We start from the raw sequence: 22,873 nt of genomic DNA, 5'->3' as shown, positions 1-22,873 counted from the left end.
CACATACATGAACCCTTGCTTGTATACACACACACACACACACACACACACACACACACGTGCACACACACGTGCGTGTGTGTGGCATGCTGCACACTTAAGAAGTTGCACCACAGTTACAGTTTCTGCCCTCAGCGCACTGAGGTAATAGCTACTCTCTATCCCAAGGTTGTCCCATTGTGGCTAGCCACTTGTTTCAAGTTCAGAAGACAGAGGAGCTCTGGGGATCTGGTCTGGTGGCTACATCTGACAAGGGATGGAAGGAAATTCCTCAGGCTGGAAAGCAAGTTCTAATTCAAGGAAAGTAGCAATTTAAGCCTAAAAAAGATCAATAGGTCCTGTAAACACAGCCACACTGTGTCTTTCTTCTAATGATAGTTGTTGGTCTTTGAAGGAAGTTTCCCTCCTTTGTCATAGGTTGGCTTTGAACTTGCTATATAGCCAAGGAGGACATTAAACTTCTGACTGTCCTGTCTTCACCTCCAGAGTGCTGAGATTACAGTCAAGTCCACCGAGCACAATCTATTCAGTATTGGGGGTTGAACCCAGGACCTTGTGCATGCTAGCCAAGCTTTCTACCGACGGAGCCACATCCCCAGCTTTCCATCTAGATTCCTAGACCATGGATAATACCTGCTACCTCCTCCAAAATCAGCACCAAAGATGTGTTTTAAAGCCAATTTTACACGTATGTATTTATTATTTTGTTAGTATTTCTTTTACAGTAAATAAGGATGAATATGTATACATACATGTGTATATAATTACTACCCTATAGGCTCTTTTTAAAAAAGATTTATTTTCATTTTATGTATATGGGTGCTTTACCTACATATGTCTATGTACCACATGCATGCAGTACACACAGAGTCCAGAAGAAGGCATTGGATCCCCTGGAACTAGAGTTAAAGGCAGTTGTGAGCCACCAGGTGGGAGCTGGGACCTCTGGAAGAGCAGCAAGTGCTCTTAACCATTGAGCCCCATAGGTTCTTTTTTGTGTGTGAATTGGTGATTTGTATTCTTGGGGCATGGCCTCTTTTCCTTCTGATTACCCCATTACAAAGGGGAACTGAAAAGTGTTTGAATAAACCCATGTGTGTGATCATCTGCCTGTTGCCACAGACCTGGCATAACCTCATCAGGTGAGTTCTGTTTGTGTATGATATTAACAAAGATCTCTGGGCCCTGTTTCCCTCATTAGCAGCAATGCAAATCTCCTGAATGCTTCTGGAGTCCAACACTGTGCAAATGAAAAGGCACTCACTCAGAATTCCAAGCATGGGAGCTGGGTCCAGTGGACTGAGATACAGGTGCTGGGCCAGTCTGTGAGCTGGAGGTACTCATGGAATGAAGGACCACATGCGTTGTTGCTGCACTCCACAAATGCTACCACTGCCTAACCTCATGAGCACACGTCCAGCCTTAGACTCAGCATTGTGCTTCCCTTCTTGCAAATGGGTTATGGAAATTTGGAGTGGAAACTACTCTTTGGGGTGAGGGTATGTGGATCATTTCCTAAATGAGGTGTAATTTCACTTGGGTCTTAAGAATTTTCTAAAAATTGAGATACAGTCTGATGTAGCCCAGGCTAGCCTTCACTGTGTATTGGAGGATGACCTTGAACTCCTGACCCTGTACCACCACATTGAATTTACGTGGTGCTGGGGATGGAACCAGGGCTTCGTGCATGCTAGGCAGGCACTCTACTAACTGAACAGGAATTATTTAAAATAATGTTTTCTTTTTATTTACCATTTCGGGTTATTCTCACAAGGAGGAACTGTTAGCAACATTTTACAGCCTGGGAAGGTAGGATCCAGTGACTTATTGTGCAGCTGTTGATGAATTAAAATGTGTGTGTGAGGGGGGTGGGGGGATATTTGCAGATGAGCCCAGGTGCCTGAAGAGTTCAGAAGAGGATGTCAGATTCCCTAGAACTGGAGTTGGGAATGGTTGGGAGCTCCTTTGCAGGAGCAGCATATGCTCTTACCTGCTGAGCCATCTCTCCAGCCTCCGATGATGCCCATGGAAGCCATAAGGGGTATCAGGGCCCCTGGAACTGTAGTTTCAGGTAGTTGTGAACCTGCTGTGGGATGGTCTGTATGTCAAGTGTGTTGCTGATTGGTCAGTAAATAAATCACTGATTGGCCATTGGCTAGGCAGGAAGTATAGGCGGGACAAAGAGAAGAATTCTGGGAAGTGGAAGGCTGAGTGAGAGAGACACTGCCAGCTGCCATCAGGACAAGGAAGATGCAAAGTACCGGTAAGCCACAAGCCATGTGGCAAGGTGTAGATTAATGGAAATGGATTAATTTAAGATATAAGAACAGTTAGCAAGAAGCCTGCCACGGCCATACAGTTTGTAACCAATATAAGTCTCTGTGTTTACTTGGTCGGGTCTGAGAAGCTGTGGGACTGGCGGGTGAGAGAGATTTGCCCTGACTGTGGGCCAGGCAGGAAAACTCTAGCTACATGAACCCCCTAATCTTGGGTGCTAGGCATAGAGCTTGGGTCTCCTGTAAGAGCAGTAAGTGCTTTTGATCACTGTGCAAGCCATCCCTCCAGTTCCCTAATGGTTTTTAAAAGTGAGTTCTGGGGTTTCACACTCAGGCCCGCACACTAGCACAGTAAGTGCTTTTATCCACTGAGCCATCTCCCTAGCCTTCAGTAAGTGTTTTCAGAATTTCTACTCTGGGGGTGGGGTGGGGTGGGGGGTGCTGACAAGGTCCTCATGGTTCTGGAGCTCAGAGCAGCCCTCAGATGAAAATGGATAGTTCACATGTATCCTGTGACCTGGCACGATCTGCAAGCTAACCCCTAGGCAGCAGATAGCCAAAGACAAGGCCATGTGCTGGTGACGGAGCGAGGGAGCTCTGACTGGCAATGAGGGGCTGGCTGAAGGGGTGGTGAAGACGAAATATGGCCACAGTAACTTTCACATGCTTCAGCCTCATCTCCCCTCAGCTTATGAGTCAAGGGCATGTCCGGGAGCCTAGCGTGTGCAGTTTGAGTGGGCATAGCTATAAATAACAGGGGTACTAGATCAGTGACACTCAGACACAGCAGATCCCCAGTTGAGCTTTATTAATCCCCCCAACAGAGTTAGGGAGCCCACAGATCTCCATGTGGGCGGAGTCTGAAGACAGCTGGGGCCACAGCGGTGACCTCTGCCCAAGTCAGCGGCATTCCACGCCAGCATCTTCGTCATGGTTGCAGTTGTGAGAACCCCAGGTGTTCTTCCTGCAGCTCCACAAACTGCTCTCTGTCCCCAGGCAACTTACATCATCCAGCCAGATATTCCCAGAGCCTGAGACAGAGGAAGCAGGAGAGAGAAAGGAAGGGTGTTAGGTGAGAGGTCAGGATGGTTTGCCAGTTCTCAGGAGCTCCCAGCCAGGGTGAGAGGCCAGTCGAGCCCGGGGCTCTAAGGATCTTTAATATCTCTTACAGTATCTCCGATTCTTCTCCCACCTCGACCACATCGTGAAAGCCTCATGCAAATATTTACTACTTAATCCACACACTGTGTGTGCACACGGCCTTCCACTGTCTCCCAAGCAGCTCAGCTCCCTCGTGTTACATCTGTATTTCTGCAGGGCCTAAGGCAGCCCTGCCTCTGCCAGCCCCCCTCCCTCTGATAGGATCGAAACCAGATCGTTTGTGAGGCCAGCTAGACCTTTCTTGAAAGGCAAGCATGAAACTAGGGAGATGGCTCAGTGTGTACAGAGCGCTTGTTGTAAAAGTGGGAGAACCTACACACGGATCTCCAGCACTCACATAAAAGGGCTGACAGCCCAGCCCCGGGTGCAGGGAGAGACCTTGTCTCAAAGGAATAAGGCAGAGAGTGGCCTCTGCATGAGCAGAAGGTCTGTGCTTTGGGATGAGGTAAAGCAGAAAACACCCGAGGAGAGGAACAAGGGGATCCGGCCTTATGACCTGCTGTCCAGCTGGGGTCTTTTCTGAGGTGGGAGTATGGGGTGTGTAAACTCATTCCGAGTGCCCCAGGGCAGCTTCCCCAAATTGAGAATAGTAAGTCTTGCCATGATTTTTCTTTCTTCTCATTCTCTGCTTTTGGTTTTGTTTAAGACAGAGCTCAGCTATGTAGCCCAGAGCCCCAGAATGGCCTCGAACTCTCCATCACCCTGTCTTTGCCCCGCAAGAGTTGGAGTAACAGGTGCTTGCTACCATACCTAACTTCTCATGTATTCTTTAAAAAGGTCTTCACAGGGGCTGGGCAGGGCTCAGTGGGTACAGTGCTGCCACTCAAGCCAGAATCCATGTCAAAAACAAAACAAAACAAACAAACAAAAAACAGAAACAGGACATGGTGGTGTGGGCTTGTGAGAGACCTTGTCTCAAGAAAACAAGGACCAAGAAACATCTGAGGCCGTCCTCTATCTTCCACACACGTGTGCACACATATGCATGCTCACCCACATGAAGACACATGCACGTGTATGTGCACACATGTGTACACACACAGAGGTGGGGTTATCTTCAAGGCTAAGACCTCTGGCAGCTATTGGTTTGAGTTTCCAGATGTGGAAATGAACATCTGCTTTTGCTAGGGTTCCATCTTCTCCCTCAGCTTTTAAAAGTCACACTTGTCCCCATTCCATAAACAATTCTGGCCACATGGCATTTGGACTCCAAGTCTGGATAGACAGTGACCCATGGCAGTATCCAGAGCCCTTTAAAGCCTTTGCTGTCCCTGCTGGGAATGCAACAGTGTCCTTCAGACAGGTGGCCAAGCAGAAAGGGGTAAACCCAGAACCCAGAGCTGCAGCTACTCAACGCACTGCTAAACTGCAGGACTTCCCAGTTCCTCGAACCAATGGTTTTCTTCAGCCCAGCCATACTACATCACTTCACCACAGGGCCACTTGGACATGTCTAGGAAAAAAAGTCCCTGGCTGCAGAGTCACTTACCACCTCCGAAACGGGAGAGACCTTTACCGCTGGAGTAACCGAGCATGCGGCAGAAGACGGTGGCGTCGTTATTATCCCAACCATCATCACAAATTGTGCCCCAGACATTGTTATAGTAAACTTCAGCTCGGCCTCGATTGGTGCCACTCGCAATCCGGACCATTAGGAAGGATTCGCCTGCACAAGAACACGTGTGTAAGGTGAGGTGAATGCTAACATTGGGGTGCATTTTTCTGCTGCTCTTAGAGGTTCTACAGCTTCGGAGGAGGACGAACCCTGCTTGCAGGATCTTGCCATCGGAGCTGGCAAGAACCCCTTCAGCACCAACACTTCCTGGGGTACAGCTCTCCTTCATTCTGGCCTAGAGGTAACAAGTCACAGGGGCAGATGCCTCTGTGGGACTATGTCTTGCCATGTGTTGTGGAAAGGGGAAAAAAAGGTTGATAAATGGGACAGAAGGAGACTGTAGAAGGAGAGACGAGGTGAATAGAAAGAGAGAGAAATGAGAAGATGAGAAAAAAGAAGGAAAGAAGTGAGGGAGGGTGGAGAGAAACATAGGGGGGAGGGAGATATGGGAGAGTAGGAGAAGGGGAGAAGGAGAAGGGGAGAAGGAGAAGGAGAAGGAGAAGGAGAAGGAGAAGGAGAAGGAGAAGGAGAAGAAGAAGAAGAAGAAGAAGAAGAAGAAGAAGAAGAAGAAGAAGAAGAAGAAGAAGAAGAAGGAAAGGGGATCGGAATGAGGAGGGGGAGGGAGAAAGGATGGGGAAGAAGGGAGGGAGTGGTGTGTCTGGAACTCTGGCCACACACAGGTTCAGGCCAAAGATATAGAAGCCCCTGGAAGATAAGCACCCCCTCTCCAAGATTTTGCAATTCTGAATCGACTCTAAAAGACAAGGAAAAGCCAATAAAAACACCAATTACCTTTCTGACCCTTTTCTCCCGTTTGTCCTGGCTGGCCGGGAGACCCTGTCATGAAGGAAAAAAAAAACCCATACAATTTGATCCAAGATCTCCCTCACCCTTTTTTCCCACATCAGAACACACAGAGAGGGATGAGGGGTCAGTTACCCTCCCCCAGCTCTGCCTGTGACCTGGCAACTCTGGGAACAACTATCTGTGTCATGCACACCAATGGTTGGGTAAGAGGACACAGGCCTCAGATATAGCTAAAGGGTGGGAGTTGGGTTAGGGACAGACATTTAGTGCAACAAGGCTTCGGGGCAGAATGGTTGTGGTTCTGCCTGAGGTGGCCAAGCACAGGCAGGAAGGCCGTGTGCTTGTTGGGGAAGCTTGGTTGTGCGTGTCCAGGACAATTTCTAGCACGTAAATTGACAGCTCAATAAAGATGCCTCCAGCAACCAGCCTCAGTTCTGAAGACCCCTAACCTTTAAGTCCTTGTCAAAGGCAGCACCTACCTTTCATGCCAGCATCTCCCTTCAGCCCGGGCCGTCCAGGTTCTCCTTTGGGGCCTACCAGCCCAGGGTTTCCAGTGTCTCCCTTTCTGCCTGCAAGGCCTGAGAAGAGATAGTTAGCCCCATAGATGGCCCTCTCTGCTCCCCAGGTGAATATAAGGGCCTTGCTGATTAATAGATGAGTGACCCTTGACCATCAGATCCCCGAGTAATGGGCTGTGCGAAATGCAGCCAAGGCTTTGGTCCAGCGGAGGGCTATTCTGGTTATCTGGTCTTCCACCTTAATGCCATCGAGAATGCACAGGAAGATATGGCTGGTAGAGCCCTCAGAAGATGACATAATTATGCGGAAGTTTCAGTCTTTCTGTGAGAATTTGCTAGAATGTTTCTAGGTCCCCGTATCTGATTAGTAAATTAAGACTGCAATAGACTATGTAGCTCACATGGAAGAAACCTCACTCTAGAAGTCTGTCTGAGTTCTGTTGTAGCGCTTGCTATGGTGTGGGCATGGTTTGCCACACCCTACTAAGGTTCTTGTGTTGGGAGATTAAGCCTCAGGCAAGGGGTGTTAAGAGGACATGGGCATGGTAGGAAGTCTTCCAGGCCATGTGAGGGCGCTGTCTGCAGAAGAGATCCTGGGACCCTGCTTCTCCAGCTTCCCATCCTGCTTGAGCTCCCACTGATAGATGATGGTTCAGATGGTTAGTGGGCTTTTAGGCAACACATGAGAAGAGCACACTTGCATCCTTGTAGAAAGGAATCCCCACAAACACACTGTAAACAGCTCAGCAGGTCACCTAGCTGCACAGAGTAATGATGGGAAGAGGCATCAGTACCATGGTTCTCAGAGACAAGGCTGACCTCCTGGCTAGAGGGGCAGCACTGAACTTTGGACTGGCCACAATTCCTCCCACGCTCTATAAAGTTTGCCAGCTGGACATGACAGAGTGAGGAGGGCAGGTCCTTTAGGACGATGTTCCCTACGTTCCCAGCTTGCTGGCTGGCTGAGTAAACTTCAATCAGCTTAAAGATTCAGTTACAGCAGTTGGGAGGCAGATCTCTGTGGACTTGAGGCTAACCTGCTCTACATAGCAAGTTCTAGTCCAGCCAGGGCTACGTAGTGAGACCCTATCTCAAGAACAAAACAAAACCAAACAAAACAAAAACAGACAAAAAACAAAACCAACCAAACAAAAAACAAAATGAAACAAACAAAAAAACCCAAATCAAAACAAATAAGCAAATAAACAAAATGAGATTCAGTTCTTATCTTTGCTCATTGGTGTGTTTGGTGACAGACAACATGAACCCGGGTGATGGCGGCTATACCGTGATCCTCCATTGACTTGTTTGTGTCTAAAGTAGACTGCTTTAGGCATTATGGTGATGGTGATGAAGAAGATGATGGTGCTATCCAAATGAGAAGTAGCAGCAGGAGGGGAGGAGGGACTTGGGGAGCCAAGAAGGGCAAACAGACCAAGGCAGGGATGGGGGAAGCCTTAACCCCTAAGAGGAGAGGAGATCACCCAGTTCTTTGGTGGCAGCATGGCCTGACATGGCTACATGCGTTGCCCACCCTCCCTGGGCTCTGCCTCACTTCCTAACCGTTTTAGAATACCGAGTTCCGGCCATTTCCCCCGATCTTCCAGGGCAGGAATGGCGGCTTGGGTGCCAAACCTCAGAGTCTCTGCCTCAACTTTGAGGGGTAATGTCACAGTGTTCTCAGTCAATAAGGCTTTTACTTCCACACACGCAGGCCTCCCCAGCCATCTCAGAAATTAAAATAAAGCCAGCCCTTTACCTGGGACTCCTGATTCTCCTTTTGTGCCTTTCTGTCCTTGAATTCCTAAGATGGAAACACAGGGAAGGGGGAGAAGATAATAAAACTTAGATATTAGACACTTTTAATCTTAGACAGCCTCTACCTTTGTCTGATTAATGCAGACAGAAGGGTACACCGCTCTCCCTGATTGCTTTGAACTTCACAGTGGGGCGGAAGGGGAGACGGGATGTAGACCATGAAGACCAGCGTGCTTGGCTGAGGTGGCGATATGCTGTGTGGAAGTCTGAGGCACACAGACTCCGGATGCCCTGGGCTGCCTTTCCTCCCCACTAGTGACCTGATTTGACTGTGATGCCAACCCTTGTCCTTACTGTTTTATCTTTCTTGAGATTTGCAGACGATAGACCAGAAATATTTTGTAAATGAACATTTTGGTTCCAAAGACTGTGGAGTGGCCACCCAGATTTTTGGAGGTCATCACCTATTGTAGATGGGTCAACATAATTTGTGTGTTTGTGTCTGTGCATATGGAGGCCAGGGGGACAACCTTTAGTGTCCCATCTTGTATTTTGAGACAGGATCTCTCACTGGGACCTAGAACACTCAAAGTAGTTTAGGCTTGTTGGCCAGTGAGCCTGGGGGAGCCTTCTATTTCTACACCCCCCAGCTCTATTTACAGGAGTACAACCCCATGCCTGCCTAATTTTTAGTGTGGATTCTGGGGGGGTCAAAATCAGGTCCTCATTATGTGCAAGGCCAGCACCTATTAACTAATCTTGGATTACTCACTGTGTCTCCAAGAGGTGTAAAGATCCACAGCGGAAAAGGAGTCTCAATGTTCAGAAAATGAAAAAATAATATAGCAACCATTGGTGATTATTCCCTTTGAGGTTAAAGTGAGAGGTCCTCTCTCCGGCTCTTCCATCTATTCTACCCACCTTTTTTAGTGTGTGTGTGTGTGTGTGTGTGTGTGTGTGTGTGTGCGTGTGTGTGTGTGTGTGTGTGTGTGTGCGTGCGTGTGTGTGTGTGTGTGTGTGTGTGTGTGTGTGTGTAGACAACTTTCAGGAGTCAGTTCTCTCCACCATATGAGGCCTGGGATAAAACTCAGATTGTTTGGCTTGGCAGCCAACGAAACTACCCATAAACCATCTCACTGGCCCCTCCTTCCCTTCTTTACTTCCCTCCCCTCCTCTCACTCATTCCTCTATGAACTAGCCTTTCACAGAAGACCCACTGTCTCCAGCACCCTTCAAGCCTTCCCATGGTGGGTCATACTCTGTTCCCTTAGCACTCTAAGAGCCCATACTGGTTTCTTTCAAATCAGTGGGGCTCCCCTAGGCAGTTCTGTAAACCTGGGGGAGTGCAAGCTTACTGTGGGCCATTGAGAAGGAGCGGATGATACAACTGCTATTAATAACCACCTGTGCCTTACAGGCCTCCCACCTGTGACATAAGGCAGCCTTACCACAGATCCACCCACTGCATCACCAGAAACCACGTGGAGCCATCGCCTCCTTGCAGTGGCCTGAGGGAAGTTCCTTCCTGACCACCCCACCTTGAATTTTCAGACCTCACACAGTGCCAGCAAGGGGAGCAGGGGAGTGGCTTCGGAGGCCTCTTGAAGGGATTCCTGAGGGAAGTGTTGGTCAGTAACAAGTCCCTGACTGGCCCAGAACTCACTGATTCCGGCTGGCCTTTGGGCCCCTGATTCAGGCTGGGCTTTGAGTCCCTGGTTCAGCTGGCCTTTGGCCCCTGATTCCGGCTGGGCTTTAGGCCCCAGGGAATCTCCTGTCTCTGCCTTCTCCGTGTTGAGATTACAAATGGGTGCCACCAAGCCCAGCGTGTTTTCACCTGGGTTTTGGGGATCCAACTCAAGTCCTCAAGAACTTTACCAACAGAGCTCACAGCCCAGCTCTGCCTTCCTTCCTCATTCGCTCCTCTGAGGGTCCCTGCTGTTTCCCGGCCTCACAGAGGATGATGACTCTCAGGGACATAAGGTGATCTATCCAAGGTCACAAAGGAGTGAACAGTACAATCTGGCAGTTCCCCAGACTCCAGCTCCCACTGTGTCCTGAGCTGTCTTTGTCCACCAGTGAACAAAGCTTGCCCTTTCCTGGAGTGTCACTTAGCTTGGTCTGAATGACCTCTCCAGGCTCCCCTGAATGATATCACTGTCTAACTTCAATGTGTCTCAGAATTCCCTGTATGTGGCTTGTGAGGGGCTAGGAGATGGTTCACTGGATGAGAACAATTCCTGTGGAAGCATGACAACTGAGTACAAATCCCCAGCTCTCATGTAAGAGCCAGGCATGGACTGTGCATGGCTGTGCATGGCTGTAACCCTGTGTTGGGAAATGGAAATGGCAGATTCTGGTAGTTGGTCTGCCAGCAGACAGTCTGGCTGAAACAGTAAGCTTCTGGCTCAATCACAGACTCTGTCTCAATAAAAAAAAAAAAAAAGTCTGGGCGTGATATGGGAAGTTACCTGACAAGTTCCTCTGGTGGCTTCTACACACACACACACACACACACACACACACACACACACGAGGACCAACATCTATATAAGCACTATTCACACCCATGTTCACAAGGGCACCCATATATATGAACACACCCCACACATACTACACATACACACACACACACACACACACATACACATACACATATACACACATTAGGACCAACATCCATATAAGCACTATTCACACCCATGCTCACAAGGGCACCCATATACATGAACACACCACACACACACACACACACACACACACACACACACACACACACACGAGGACCAACATCTATATAAGCACTATTCACATCCATGCTCACAAGGGCACCCATCTACATGAACACCCCCTACTACTACACACACACACACACACACACACACACACACACACACACATATACACACATTAGGACCAACATCCATATAAGCACTATTCACACCCATGCTCACAAGGGCACCCATCTACATGAACACCACACACACACACACACACACACACACACACATACACACAAACACACACAGTACTCACACAAAAACATCTTACCAGGTCCATTCAGAGATGCTGATTAAGTGGGACTGGGGTGGCGGCCCAATGGTCCAGGGCCCCTCTTAATGTGGCAGCCCTAAACAAGGGCAACTTGATTTCTCTTGGGTTACAATTTTTGTTACCCCATATAACAAAGTCAGGAAAGCATATCTTTGGGATCAGACATTGGGATGGACTCTTGGATCCACTGGGCACTAGCAGCCTGTGTTTAGTGAGGAGTTTAGTCTCTCTGAGCCTCTGCATAATGTGCACCAACATGTGGGCACATATGTACATGGAGTGCCCATGTGAATGCCCACAGTTCATGTCCAGTGTTCCTCTTGATCACTCTCCTCTTAATCAAGGGAGCCTCTGGCTGAACCAAGCCAGGCTAGTGGAGCTAGCCTGGCTGCCCTGGAGATTCGACCTCTGTTTCCGAGGGCTGGAATTACAGGTGGCCTCTATGCCAGTCTGGCTTTTACATGGATTATGGGGATCCGAACTCAGGTCCTCATGTTGGTGCGGCATGACCTTACCGACTGAGCCATCTCCCCAGCCCCATCACTTCTTGACTGCTAGGCACAGAAGATAAAACTCAGATGTGGGGGTTGATAGATCAAGAGTGTGGGGGTAAAGTTCCAAGCTCAGCAAACAGACCTCTCCTTGCTTATCATTAACCCATAATAGTGAAACTCAGGCCAAGCCAAGACAATGTCATTCCTCTGTCTTCATCCGAATCAGCTAGATATTCGCTTGAGAGATTCATAGCTTTATTTACAAAATTAGAAGGTCATGGCTTTGGAAACCTGGAATGCTCTATCAAAACTGGATAATTGCCACTGAAGCTCTATCTTGGGGATTACCAACCTCCTGACAAAGAGGATGCTGTCCTCAAACATGAGGATGACATCTGGATCACATCTGCCACCCACCCCTCTGGAAAACCATCCCAGAAATCACCAAATCTAATCTATGCAGCCATTCATTAGCCCACAGAATTCTGGGAAGTCTGTGGGAGGCTCACATAAGCCAGCAGATGCTGCACCAAAGCAAGCTTCAGCCTTGGGTGAGCTGCCAACCCAAGTGGTGATCATCAGACATTGTAAATTGAATATATAACTCAATCTTTTTACCTAAGGAGCCACACTTTAATGGGTGACCCATCAGACTGGACTGATGGTATTTACCACCTGGGTGAAAAATGGGATGTACACACACATATAGACACCACATGAAGATGTTTACCAGGCACATGAAGACCAATGAGCCACAGACTAAAATGTCTGTAATAAAATTGGCATGGGGTCTTGTATATGTGCAGGTGAATGTATGTATGTGGGTACTTGTGTGTAAAGTTAGTGTGGGGTCCTGTGTGTGTACACACATGTATGCATGTGGCAGACAAAAGACATCACTGTTGTTCCTCAGATGCTTCCTACCTTGATTTTTGAGACAGTGTCTCCCACTATCCTGAAACTTGCTGAGTAGACTAAGTGGGCTGGTCAGTGAACCCCAGGGATCCACCTGTCTCCACCTCTACAGAACTGGGATTAGAAGCAAGTACCACCAAGCTTGTTTTATTTTGACATGAGTTCTGGGGATTGAATTTCGGTCCTTGAGCTTGCTAGACAAACATTTTATGCACTGAGCTGTCTCCCCAACCCTGGTGAGAGATACTGAGGGAGTCTGGGCCTGGAGGGACTCAAAGGCTAGAAAAAAATTCAGGTGAGGTCATGGCTCCTAACTGCCTTCAGGAAAGTCACAAAGATCATTCACTCAGAGTCCAAGTCTTGCTAGGAGGTACTGATGCATGAGTTAGTGAATGAATGAATGAGTCAGCCAACCACTTGACCAGTAGAAACTGGGATGGGCCAGCTTTTATGTGTGTCCATAGCCCTGCCAAAGTCAAGGACACCCAAATTGTTTGACCCTGTTCAACCTTATTCTCTGGCAAAGGGTCCTTGGACACTCTTGGAGACAGGAGCCTAGTCTCACTACTCTGTCCTCCATCCTCACAGAACTCTCAAGACTGCACAGGGCTTTCCAACTGGCATTTAGAGAGTCTGCACTTGGAACATGTCTGTAGTCTGTCTACTGCATCCACCCACAGACGTAGCATTGCCACTGTGCCCAATGCAGTGGTCTGAACGTTCTAGACTAGGTGAGCATAATGTAGAAGCCTGACATCAGAGATCAGACAGATTATCTCAGGGACTTAGCAAGTGGCCCATACTGATGAGAGGCCATGTGACAGACAAAACTGGCAAGTTGTTTACAACCCAGCCACAAAATAGAAAGACTCTATGTTAGTCTGTACAATAGACTAGACTAAGTCTGTTAGTATATACAATAGAATAGAATGACTTCATGTTAGTTTACATGGCAGAATAGAATGTCTGTAGTCTACATGACAGAATAGAATGACTGTGTTAGTCTACATGACAGAATAGAATGTCTGTAGTCTACATGACAGAATAGAGTGTCTGTGTTAGTCTACATGACAGAATAGAATGTCTGTGTTAGTCTACATGACAGAATAGAATGTCTGTAGTCTACATGACAGAATAGAATAACTGTGTTAGTCTACATGACAGAATAGCATGTCTGTGTTAGTCTACATGACAGAATAGAATGTCTGTGTTAGTCTACATGACAGAATAGAATGTCTGTGTTAGTCTACATGACAGAATCTGGAAAAAAGGATCTTTGGGACCAGACTTCGGGACAAACTCCTAGACCCACTGTGTATGGAGAGCTTCAACTAAGCTGTACAAAGGCTTGTAAACTAGCTTCCATGAGTTCCCTGATTGGATCAGTGTTCCCAGCTGTTCCCAGAAGAGAACACAAGGGAAAAGTTTTTGCCCCCTGTTCTAATCCTAGGTGCTGATGTCACCACAGGTGAGCCCAGCTAGGAAAGGGTTTCAGCTTCCTTCTGTGATGCTGCAGGTTTGGTTGTGGCATTCAAGGCTCTCTGGGAAACATAGGCAGCAAAGAACAATCCAGAGACCTTGGGCTCAAGGAGACTTAATGGAGGAAACTACTTTCCTTTATCAGGAGCATCTGAGGCCAGAGGACAGGAAAATCTCTGCCCCTTGTGAGATGCCCGGGGGGGGGGGGGGATCCTCCTTCCTGTCCATCCAGAATATCCAGCAACCCCACTCCCCTCCTCTCCACACCCACTCACCTGTGTCTCCCTTGCTTCCCTTCACACCTGTAGCCCCTGGACTCCCGGGGATCCCTGGAGGTCCTAGACAACAGACACCACGTGGGCATAAGGATTGGACTGGACAGACGTTGGAATACCACTCCCAGTGCAGGGATAAAGGGCCTCACCTTGTGGCCCAGGAGGACCAGTGCGGCCTGGCTCACCCTTGGCACCTGAAGATCCTGCTGCACCAGAAAGGCCTGGCGCACCCGGTGCTCCAGGTGGTCCTAGAAGGTAAATGGTGAAGGCGGGGCTAGGGGTGAGTGGCACAAGGGCTCCCTACCCTCTGTGACATACATCTCCTAACACTATCCAGCCGCCGTCTTGAGAAGTCATCTACTGCCCTATGGGTGAGAGAGAAGCAATGCCACAAACTTGGTCTCCTCCGCCACAGCTGTGGGATTTAAGATGGTAGACAGATTGAGGACTTCGGGTGGGAACACCGAGCTCTGCTCCTCAGCAGCCAAGGAGGTACACATGTGAAGAGGGTTATCATTAGAGTCTGTGCTCTACCTGCTGATCTCTTCCTTTTAGGAACAGTCAGGTTTCTAAGCCCCTTGGAGTTCTCTGGGCTATTGCTATGATGAGATAGAACCTGGCATGGTGGTACACGCCTGTGATCCCAGCACTTGGGAGCCGGAGAGTCAGAAGTTCAAATTATCCTTAGGTAAGTAGTAAGTTTTAGGCTAGCTTGGGCTACATGAGACCCTGTTAGAAAGAAAATAAGGAAGCAAGGAAGGCAGGGAGGGAAGGAGGAAGAAAGGGAGGGAGAAAGACAATGGGTAACTTTCCCTATTTGACTCTCTCTGGGGACCACAGCCACTTTTCCCAGATGCCCACAGTTCCTACCTTGATCACCTTTGGCTCCAGGAGACCCAGCCAAACCTGCAATGGACAAGGACTCCTAAGGATGCTGTCACTCTAAGGGCTACAAGAGAGAAGGGCAAGGCCTCCAGGTCCGCAGCCCCTACAGTACAACCACTTACCTGGTAGGCCTGGTTTCCCAGGGTCGCCTTTATCTCCCTGTATTCCGGGGAGACCCATGACCCCTGTGTCTCCCTTCATGCCCATGTCCCCTTTGCTTCCTGCAACAAACAAAAAAGACCAGAGACAGTTGGGCTGCTGGGATCCCAGTCAGAACCCCCACCCCAGAGAGAGGGATCACAGTCTGGGGTCACCCAGTACTTTGGGGGCTCATTTTACTCTCTCCATTTTGGGGGTTATCCTTCATAGCCTCTCAGATTGAAACTGGAATGTTCTAGAAAGCATCTCCCAGATGCTGAGAATAGCAAAGGTCATTGGGAAAGAGAAAAACAATGCAGTGATTTCTGTGCCCGCCTGCGGCACAGACAAGGGCTTCTCTGGCACCCAAGATTTCAAATTTTCCACTCGTCATCAGCATTCGGAGCTCATTCAGCTAGTCCTCTCCTGAGTCCTCTGTCTCTCCCCCCTCCTTTCCCTTGGTATCTGGTGCATATCAATTGAGGGCAGCCGCCTTCCTGAAGGGCAGGTCAGCCAGGCGGTGGGCTGCACAATGGGCTTGCTCAGTGCCGGCCGCTCTGAGAGCCACTGAGGTCACGTGGTTGACTGGGTGTGGACACCCAGCTCTGTTCCTACTGGGACCAACATGGGGTGAAGGTCTTAAAGAGGACTGTCACCCTCAAAGCAACCTTTTCTGCTCTCTACTAGACCGGCTGGCAGAAATTTTACTAAAAAAAATTATAGCTCTATTCTCTAATAATGAAATGCACTGGTTTTGTGAAGTGTGTACCTGTGTATGCATGTTCAAGTGTGTGGGTGCACATGTATGTGTGGTGCTCGCGGACATGAGTTTGGAAGCCAGAGGACCTTGGGCATTGTTCCTCAGCTGTCATCTACTTTGATTTTTTTTTTTTTTTTTTTTTTTTTTTTTTTTTTTTTTGGAGGCAGGGTCTCTCACTGGCCTTGGAACTCAGCAGGTAGGCTGGTCAGTTAGTCCCAGGGATCCTCCTGTCTCTGCACTGGGATTACAAGCATATGCTACCGTGCCTGGCTTTCCCACATAGGTTCTGGGATCAAGCTCACACCCTTGAACTTGCACAGCAAGTACCTCACCAAGGGAGCCATCTCTCCAACCTTCTATGCTATTATTTTGACAAGGGCCTGGAGAGGACTCAGGGGCACACCAACTTCCTCCCAGTGATGTCAGAATGGGGTCCTGATTAATCAGTGAAGGACTCTGAAGAAGATAGCTAGAGCAAGAGCCAGCCTCCCTGGGTCTGAGTAAGGCTAGTTCAAGGCTTGGGAGGGGAGCTAGATGATTAGACGTAAAGAATGAATGTTTCCTGGGACCAGGGAGATAGTTCTGTGGGTAAAGTACCTGTTGTATAAGCCTGAGGTTCTGAGTTTGAATCATAGTACCCATATAAAAAGCTAGGCATGGCGGTAAATGTTTGTAATCCCAGAGTTTGGGGGGAGAAAGCCAGAGATCCCTGGGACTGTGAGTGAGCTCCAGGTTCAGTGAAAGATCCTATCTCAAGAAACAAACCATAATGAAAATGTGTTGCATGAAAACATATATTTTCAATAAAAAACAAAACAAAAAGACAAAAAAAAAGAAAGAAGGTGCAAAGTGATGGAGGAAGACACTCAGTAGCAACACATGTACAAACATGTGCACATGCATAAACACGATACATCACACATGCATAAAAAAAAGAAGGCTGTTTCCTGATGGGACATCAAGTGCTAATTAAGTACTGAGTTCCATGTGCACAAAGACACCACCAGGGAGCAGGAGACACTCGGGTGTCCTTGCCTTATGAGTCCAAACCGTTCCATGAAAAGCATCTTGAAGGCTCTCACCACACAGAAATAAAAATGTATGGGTCACAGAGAAGCCAACTATCTTGGGTCAATCAGCGTATAATATACGTATCACACTGTCACCCATAAACACAAATAATTATGAATCAATTGAAATCAATTAATTCCTTTTCGAAAGAACTGGAGTACAGTTGAGGCTTCTCTTAAAGAGCCGGACAGGAAGTTTTTGAGCCCTGTTCTCAGCTGGAGCACGTAGACACAGGCTCCTCGCCCCTCCAGCTTTCCCATGAATGCCAACACCCCAACACGACTCTTACCTGGAAGGCCTAGGTCCCCTTTGTCACCCTTGGTGCCGTGTTCCCCCTTGGGGCCAGTGAGACCTTTGTCACCTTTCCTGCCCTTCTCTCCTTGAGGTCCTGGGACACCTGTGACAAGAACAGGAATGAGGTAGGCTCCGACTGTCCCACTGGGGATGGGCTCCTGGAGACGGAACAGAGTGGGAAGGGAAGGGATCTCTGGGAAAAACCTGGGGGACACATTCATTAGCTCGTCTCTTTGATGGTCATGGTGAGCTCTTTGAAGACTTGAGACATAAAGGAGGGCAGGGCAGGGCAGGGCTGTAGAGAGAGCATGTGGAGACAGCTGCCCTATGGGAAACGGCAGTGCATGGCTGGCCCCAGGAGAGGAAGTCACATGGGTGCAGTGGCCCTATGGGAAATGGCAATGCATGGCTGGCCCCAGGAGAGGAAGTCACATGGGTGCAGTGGCCCTATGGGAAATGGCAATGCATGGCTGGTCCCAGGAGAGGAAGTCCAAGTTACCAGTTGCTCCTTGCTTCCCTGGTGCACCCGGAAGTCCCTGGAGGCCTGTGAGATGAAAAGAAGGACTCAGTCACTGTGGTTTCTTTAGTTAGCTGACATCCTAGGGGCCCTGCAGTGGTAAAGGCACCCCAGCATAAGCTCTGTATACTCTATACACAAATGGACAAGCAAGCGTATGTGGCAGAGTACCAGGCAGGTTCAGATGGAGGTGACTGTTTTTCCAAAGGCGTGGGTCAGTGCATGGCCACAGAAGGAAGGTTCTAGAAGACAGCAAGTCAGTTTGAATCACAGCTGTCTCTCCAAGCAAGGTAAATGACCTTAGAAGAGACACCTCAGTATCCCTTGCCTCAACACTCTCATTTGTAAAATGGGGCTGGTGATGACTGGGCTCTCTGCAGGTGCCTCACTAATGCTCCTGTGCCCGGGACAAAAATGGTGTTGGGAAATAACACGCCTGCCCGGGACACTGAGGTATGTTATAGGTGAGCATGCAGGACACAGCCCCAAGCGCAGGCCATTCCTAGGCGGAGTGGACTGGGGCAGGATTGTGAGCACAAAGAGAAATGGAGAGACCCTGGAGGGTGGGTGAGGAAGGGAAGGGGGAAGAGGGGCTGCAGGGCAAGGTGTGGAGACGGCTCCCTGGGATGCCCGAGCTCCAGCTTTCCCGGGGTGCCAGCTGCTCTCGGCTCATGATCTCCATGCCACCATCACGTGTGCTAGCATCCCCCTCCTGTTGGGTTTGTGGGTTTCAGGGAGCCTGAGAGGAGTGTGGAGAGCCAGTGAGACTGCCCAGCTTCCTCCTGCACTCTGCAGAGGAAGAGTGGGCCTCCAGACTCTGCCTCCATGGATGGCCTGGGCCTGTCTTTCCAAGTGGCCTGCTTGGCTGCAGTCTCTGGGATCTGGGGAACCTACTCCATGCCCCTTCCTCTCTGGGTGAGAAGAGGGAGACTGGCTCCCCTCTGAGTGGCCTGCCTGCTGTGTGAGTGTGAGGCTGTTTGTGCATAGAGCCTGTGAGTATCTGCAGGTGCACACTCATGAGTATCAGTATACTGTGCATACGTGTGAGCACTAGAGTATGTGCAGAATCCTGCATGTGTGCATGAGTGTGTGAGCACCTGACTGTGAGGAGGTATGTGTGTGTATAAATGTGTGCTCACACGTGTGCATGAATATGTGAGTGTGTAATTCCGTGATTGCGTAGTGTGAGGATGCATGTATGCCGAAATGTGTGTCTATACATGCATGAGTGCATGAGTGTATAGTGTGAGTATTCATGTGTACATACATATGTGTTCACACATGTGCATGAATATGTGGCTCTGAGAGTGTGTGGTGTGAGTGTGAAGATGCATGTATGTGCAGGCCCCAGTGTTCACATGTGTGCATGAGAGAATGTGTGACTGTGGCTGTGGCTGTGTGTGTGTGTGTGTGTAGCATATGAGTGTGAAGACATAATGATGTGTGTAGACACGTGCTTACAAATGAATGTGTGTGAGTGTGTGAGAGCATGTGGTGGAGCAGTGTGGGGGGGGGTGTGAGTGTCTGTGCATGATCCTCACCACACCATAATCTTCTTTTCCAGTGTTTAAAGCCTCTTGGAAGAAGCCCTACCCAGACAGAGAGCAGTGGGTTCCCCGGGACCCTGTTAACACCTTCCTAATGGAGCAGTTCCTAGAAGTAGCTCTCTCTGCTCACCAGACCCTTTTGTGGCTGCTGGGGCTCTGGAGGGGTAAGCCTGCTGTTCTGTTTACTTCTCCTTTGAGCTAAACCAGCTGGCTCTGCTCACCCGCTGTTAAAAAGTCTTAGGATTCCGGATTATCTGCTGCAGCAGGCCCGGCCATGGGGTACTGGGAGAATTCTGCAAAGGCTGACAGTCACTTCCCTGAGCTTTTGCCTCGTGGAGAGAGAGCTCTGAGTCTACTACTCTGACGGAGACATGGTCTCAGCCTCACCCTGAAAAACAGAAGCTAATCCATGGCCTAGCAGCAATCGTGGACTTTCAGCCGTTATCTGGAAGCTGGTGTGGTGATGATTGCCTGTAATCTCAGCACTCAGGAGGCTGAGGCAGGAGGATTGGGAGCTCAGTGACAGGCTGGGTCATTGCTGGGCTCACACAACAATGGGTTGGGATGACTGCTCACTCAGTAAGCAAGCACAAGCCCAAGGACCTGGGTCTGACTCCCCAAACGCACGTAAAAACAGCTGGGAGTGGTGACGTGCACTTGTAGTCGCAATATAGAGGCAGGTGGATCCCTGGGGCTCACGGACTAGCTAACCTAATCTGTTTGGTAAGTTACCAAACAGTCTCTCCTCTCTCCTCTCTCCTCTCTCCTTTCTCCTCTCTCCTCTCTTGTCTCAAAATAAGACAAAAATAAAAACAAAACCCAAGGTGGACTGCACCTGAGGCGTGCCGCCAAGGTCGACTCTGGCATCTACATAGACACATGTATACCGGGACACAACACATGTGTGCACATGTGCAGAGAGAGAGAGACAGAGAGAGACAGAGACAGAGGGAGGCAGAGACAGGGAGAGAAGAATGTGCTGTAACAGCACCTCGCAGAAGTCTCAACTCCATCTTACGTATAAAGAAATCGAGGTGCATGGAGGTGAGGGAGGCAAGGTCACAAAGGCAGGATCTGTGTGGATGTCTCGGCCCCTGCTGGACCACGGAGCTGCACTTTCCCCAGCGGGCTGCAGCCTTGCAGTCCTCAGCAAAGAAGGTTCAATGGGGCTGCCCACACACTGCAGCCTGTCCAGGCTGAGGCACCATTGGGCAGTACTCCTGTTTGTGACCCCTCCCCACCTCTGAACCCACCCCAGGTCTCACACAAACTGTCTCCCCTTGTGCAGACCCACCCCATGGGGTTTAGAGTTTGGTGTGGGTCCCTGTCACTGAGAAAGCTCACGGTGACATCTACTCACCTGCCTCTCCCTTGACGCCTGGTGGGCCCCGGGGTCCTTGGACACCTGGAGATGTTAGGGTTAAAACATGAAGTTAGGAACCCTGGGGGAGATAAATACAGGGCTTGCAGCTGGCTGGGTATAAGACAAAGAAGTTGAGCAGTTAACAGGGAGAACTGGATTCTGGGAAAACCAAAAGCCACAGAGCTGGTCTCAGCAGGACCTGGATCGCCTCCCCTAAATCCTTCCTCAAAGTTCACACGCAAGTCGCCATTGCCCTTTGCCCTAATGAACTTCTCAACTTCACGAGTGAGTACACCTCGAAACATGTTTTCTACAGCTCACTGCAACAAACTCCATCTCCAGGGCTGGGAGGTGGCTCGGCAGTTAAGATTCTCTTGCAGAGGATCTGAGGCCAGTTCCTGGCTCCCATGTTGGGCACAGAAGTCTGTATCCCCAGCTCCAGGGCATCTATCTGGCTTCTTCCAGTACAGCATTCACACGCACACACACACACACACACACACTCATACATACCACCAGAAAAACAAAACCTATCAAACCAATAATAATAATAATAATAATAATAATAATAATAACAATAACAATAACCTCTGTTTTTAAAAAGCAATTCTTTACCTATCTCAGGAAAAGGAATGCCCCGAGGCACCCAGGGGGGCACAGAGCGGGAAATGACAGACTGAGACACTAAGTCCAGACATAGGAGCGGCCAGTGGCTAGTGTCCATGGCTGGGACAGCTCTCTCCTCTTGAGGGTGTATTTCATTTTCTCCCTTAAAAATTACTTATGTGTATGTGTGTTTGTCTGTGTGAGTGTACGCCACATGTAGGGGTACATGTGGGGGCCAGACAAGGGTGCTGGGTCCTCCGGAGCTGCAGCCTCAGGCAGTTGTGAGCGGCTCGACCTGGGTGCTGGGAACCGAACCTGGGTCCTCTGCAAGAGCCCCAGAACTCTCACTGCTGACCTCAGACCCCCTTTCTCCTTCCTGGCTTGGTGAAAATAAACTTGGGCCACTCACTCTACCAGTGTCCTGGTGTGATTTATTCTTCCTGCTATGATGGGATGACAGGGCAGTCAGAGGGAGACATCTCTCCATTTGTGACAGAGGGAAGAAGGATTCAGAGTATAGCTTGGAGGAGAAGGGGGAGGAACACAAGGTCGAAAAGCAGAGGCTGACCCTGGGGTTCCATCGCGGACCCCCAACCCCCCATTGCTCCCTTCTGGGCAGGTGGCCCAGGCAGGCCAGGGATCCCAGGCACACCTGGGGCCCCTTTTGGCCCTGGAGGATGAAGAAGAGCAGGGTTAACAACTAGTCAAGCAATAGCAAATGGCGATGTTTTCACTCAACCTCCCAGCAAACGTCCACTGAGCCTCAAGGGCAAAGTAGCCCGTGAAGGAAGCAAAAAGCCTGGGTGATACTGCTTTCCTCAAGAAGCATGTGGTCTGGGAGACAAGGGAGAAATGAAAAAGAACAGTGTAGATGGTGTCTGAGGGAGGCTCAGCCATCGGGCTTGGCTGGGAGGCTGTGTCCCGTATCTGTGTCGGGAAGTCTGTGGCGCTGGGAAGAGATGCTTGCTGCTGGTAACAACTGCCTATCCCTGAGGTAAAGCTGGGGGTTCTGAGCCCCATGCCTGCCCCCTGCTCTCAGTAGCTGTCAAATGAGCCTTCAGAGGCGGGTGTGTGTGTGTGTGTGTGTGTGTGTGTGTGTGTGTGTGTGTGTGTAAGGGCTTGACCAAGCCAGGCAAACCGTGAAGTAAGGGAGGGAGATGGTATCCTGATGGACGGGGCCTGACAAGCCCAGACTCCCACAGCTCTGGCTCCCAGCAGCACGGCTTAGCTCGTACAAGTGTGAGCTGAAGTTCAGAAATAAGCCACACCTATGGTGAAGATTCAATTGTTGACCAATTAGAACATGTATGGTTGTGGAGAGTTGGAATGTTGCAGGTCCAGAG

At 49.4% G+C, this 22,873-nt stretch overlaps 1 protein-coding gene across 1 annotated transcript in view; it reads right to left on the bottom strand.

Annotated features, from left to right (window-relative positions):
* Positions 1 to 3,102: 3,102 nt before the first annotated feature.
* The window catches only part of Marco (macrophage receptor with collagenous structure), a 31,970-nt gene continuing 12,199 nt past the window's right edge, over positions 3,103 to 22,873 (bottom strand). The window contains exons 5-17 of the mRNA XM_059280202.1: positions 22,099 to 22,200; positions 20,922 to 20,966; positions 17,997 to 18,041; positions 17,493 to 17,600; positions 15,357 to 15,455; positions 15,220 to 15,255; positions 14,499 to 14,597; positions 14,350 to 14,412; positions 8,137 to 8,181; positions 6,339 to 6,437; positions 5,845 to 5,889; positions 4,927 to 5,103; positions 3,103 to 3,307 (exon numbers count right to left, since the gene is read on the bottom strand). Coding sequence (XP_059136185.1) covers positions 3,177 to 3,307; positions 4,927 to 5,103; positions 5,845 to 5,889; positions 6,339 to 6,437; positions 8,137 to 8,181; positions 14,350 to 14,412; positions 14,499 to 14,597; positions 15,220 to 15,255; positions 15,357 to 15,455; positions 17,493 to 17,600; positions 17,997 to 18,041; positions 20,922 to 20,966; positions 22,099 to 22,200 — 1,094 coding nt within the window. The 3' untranslated portion in view covers positions 3,103 to 3,176. The remainder of the gene's footprint in view (positions 3,308 to 4,926; positions 5,104 to 5,844; positions 5,890 to 6,338; positions 6,438 to 8,136; positions 8,182 to 14,349; positions 14,413 to 14,498; positions 14,598 to 15,219; positions 15,256 to 15,356; positions 15,456 to 17,492; positions 17,601 to 17,996; positions 18,042 to 20,921; positions 20,967 to 22,098; positions 22,201 to 22,873) is intronic.

The sequence above is a fragment of the Peromyscus eremicus genome, chromosome 15 (assembly GCF_949786415.1).
Source record: "Peromyscus eremicus chromosome 15, PerEre_H2_v1, whole genome shotgun sequence".
Classification (NCBI taxonomy): Eukaryota; Metazoa; Chordata; class Mammalia; order Rodentia; family Cricetidae; genus Peromyscus; species Peromyscus eremicus.
This window is presented reverse-complemented; position numbering and strand designations above follow the sequence as displayed.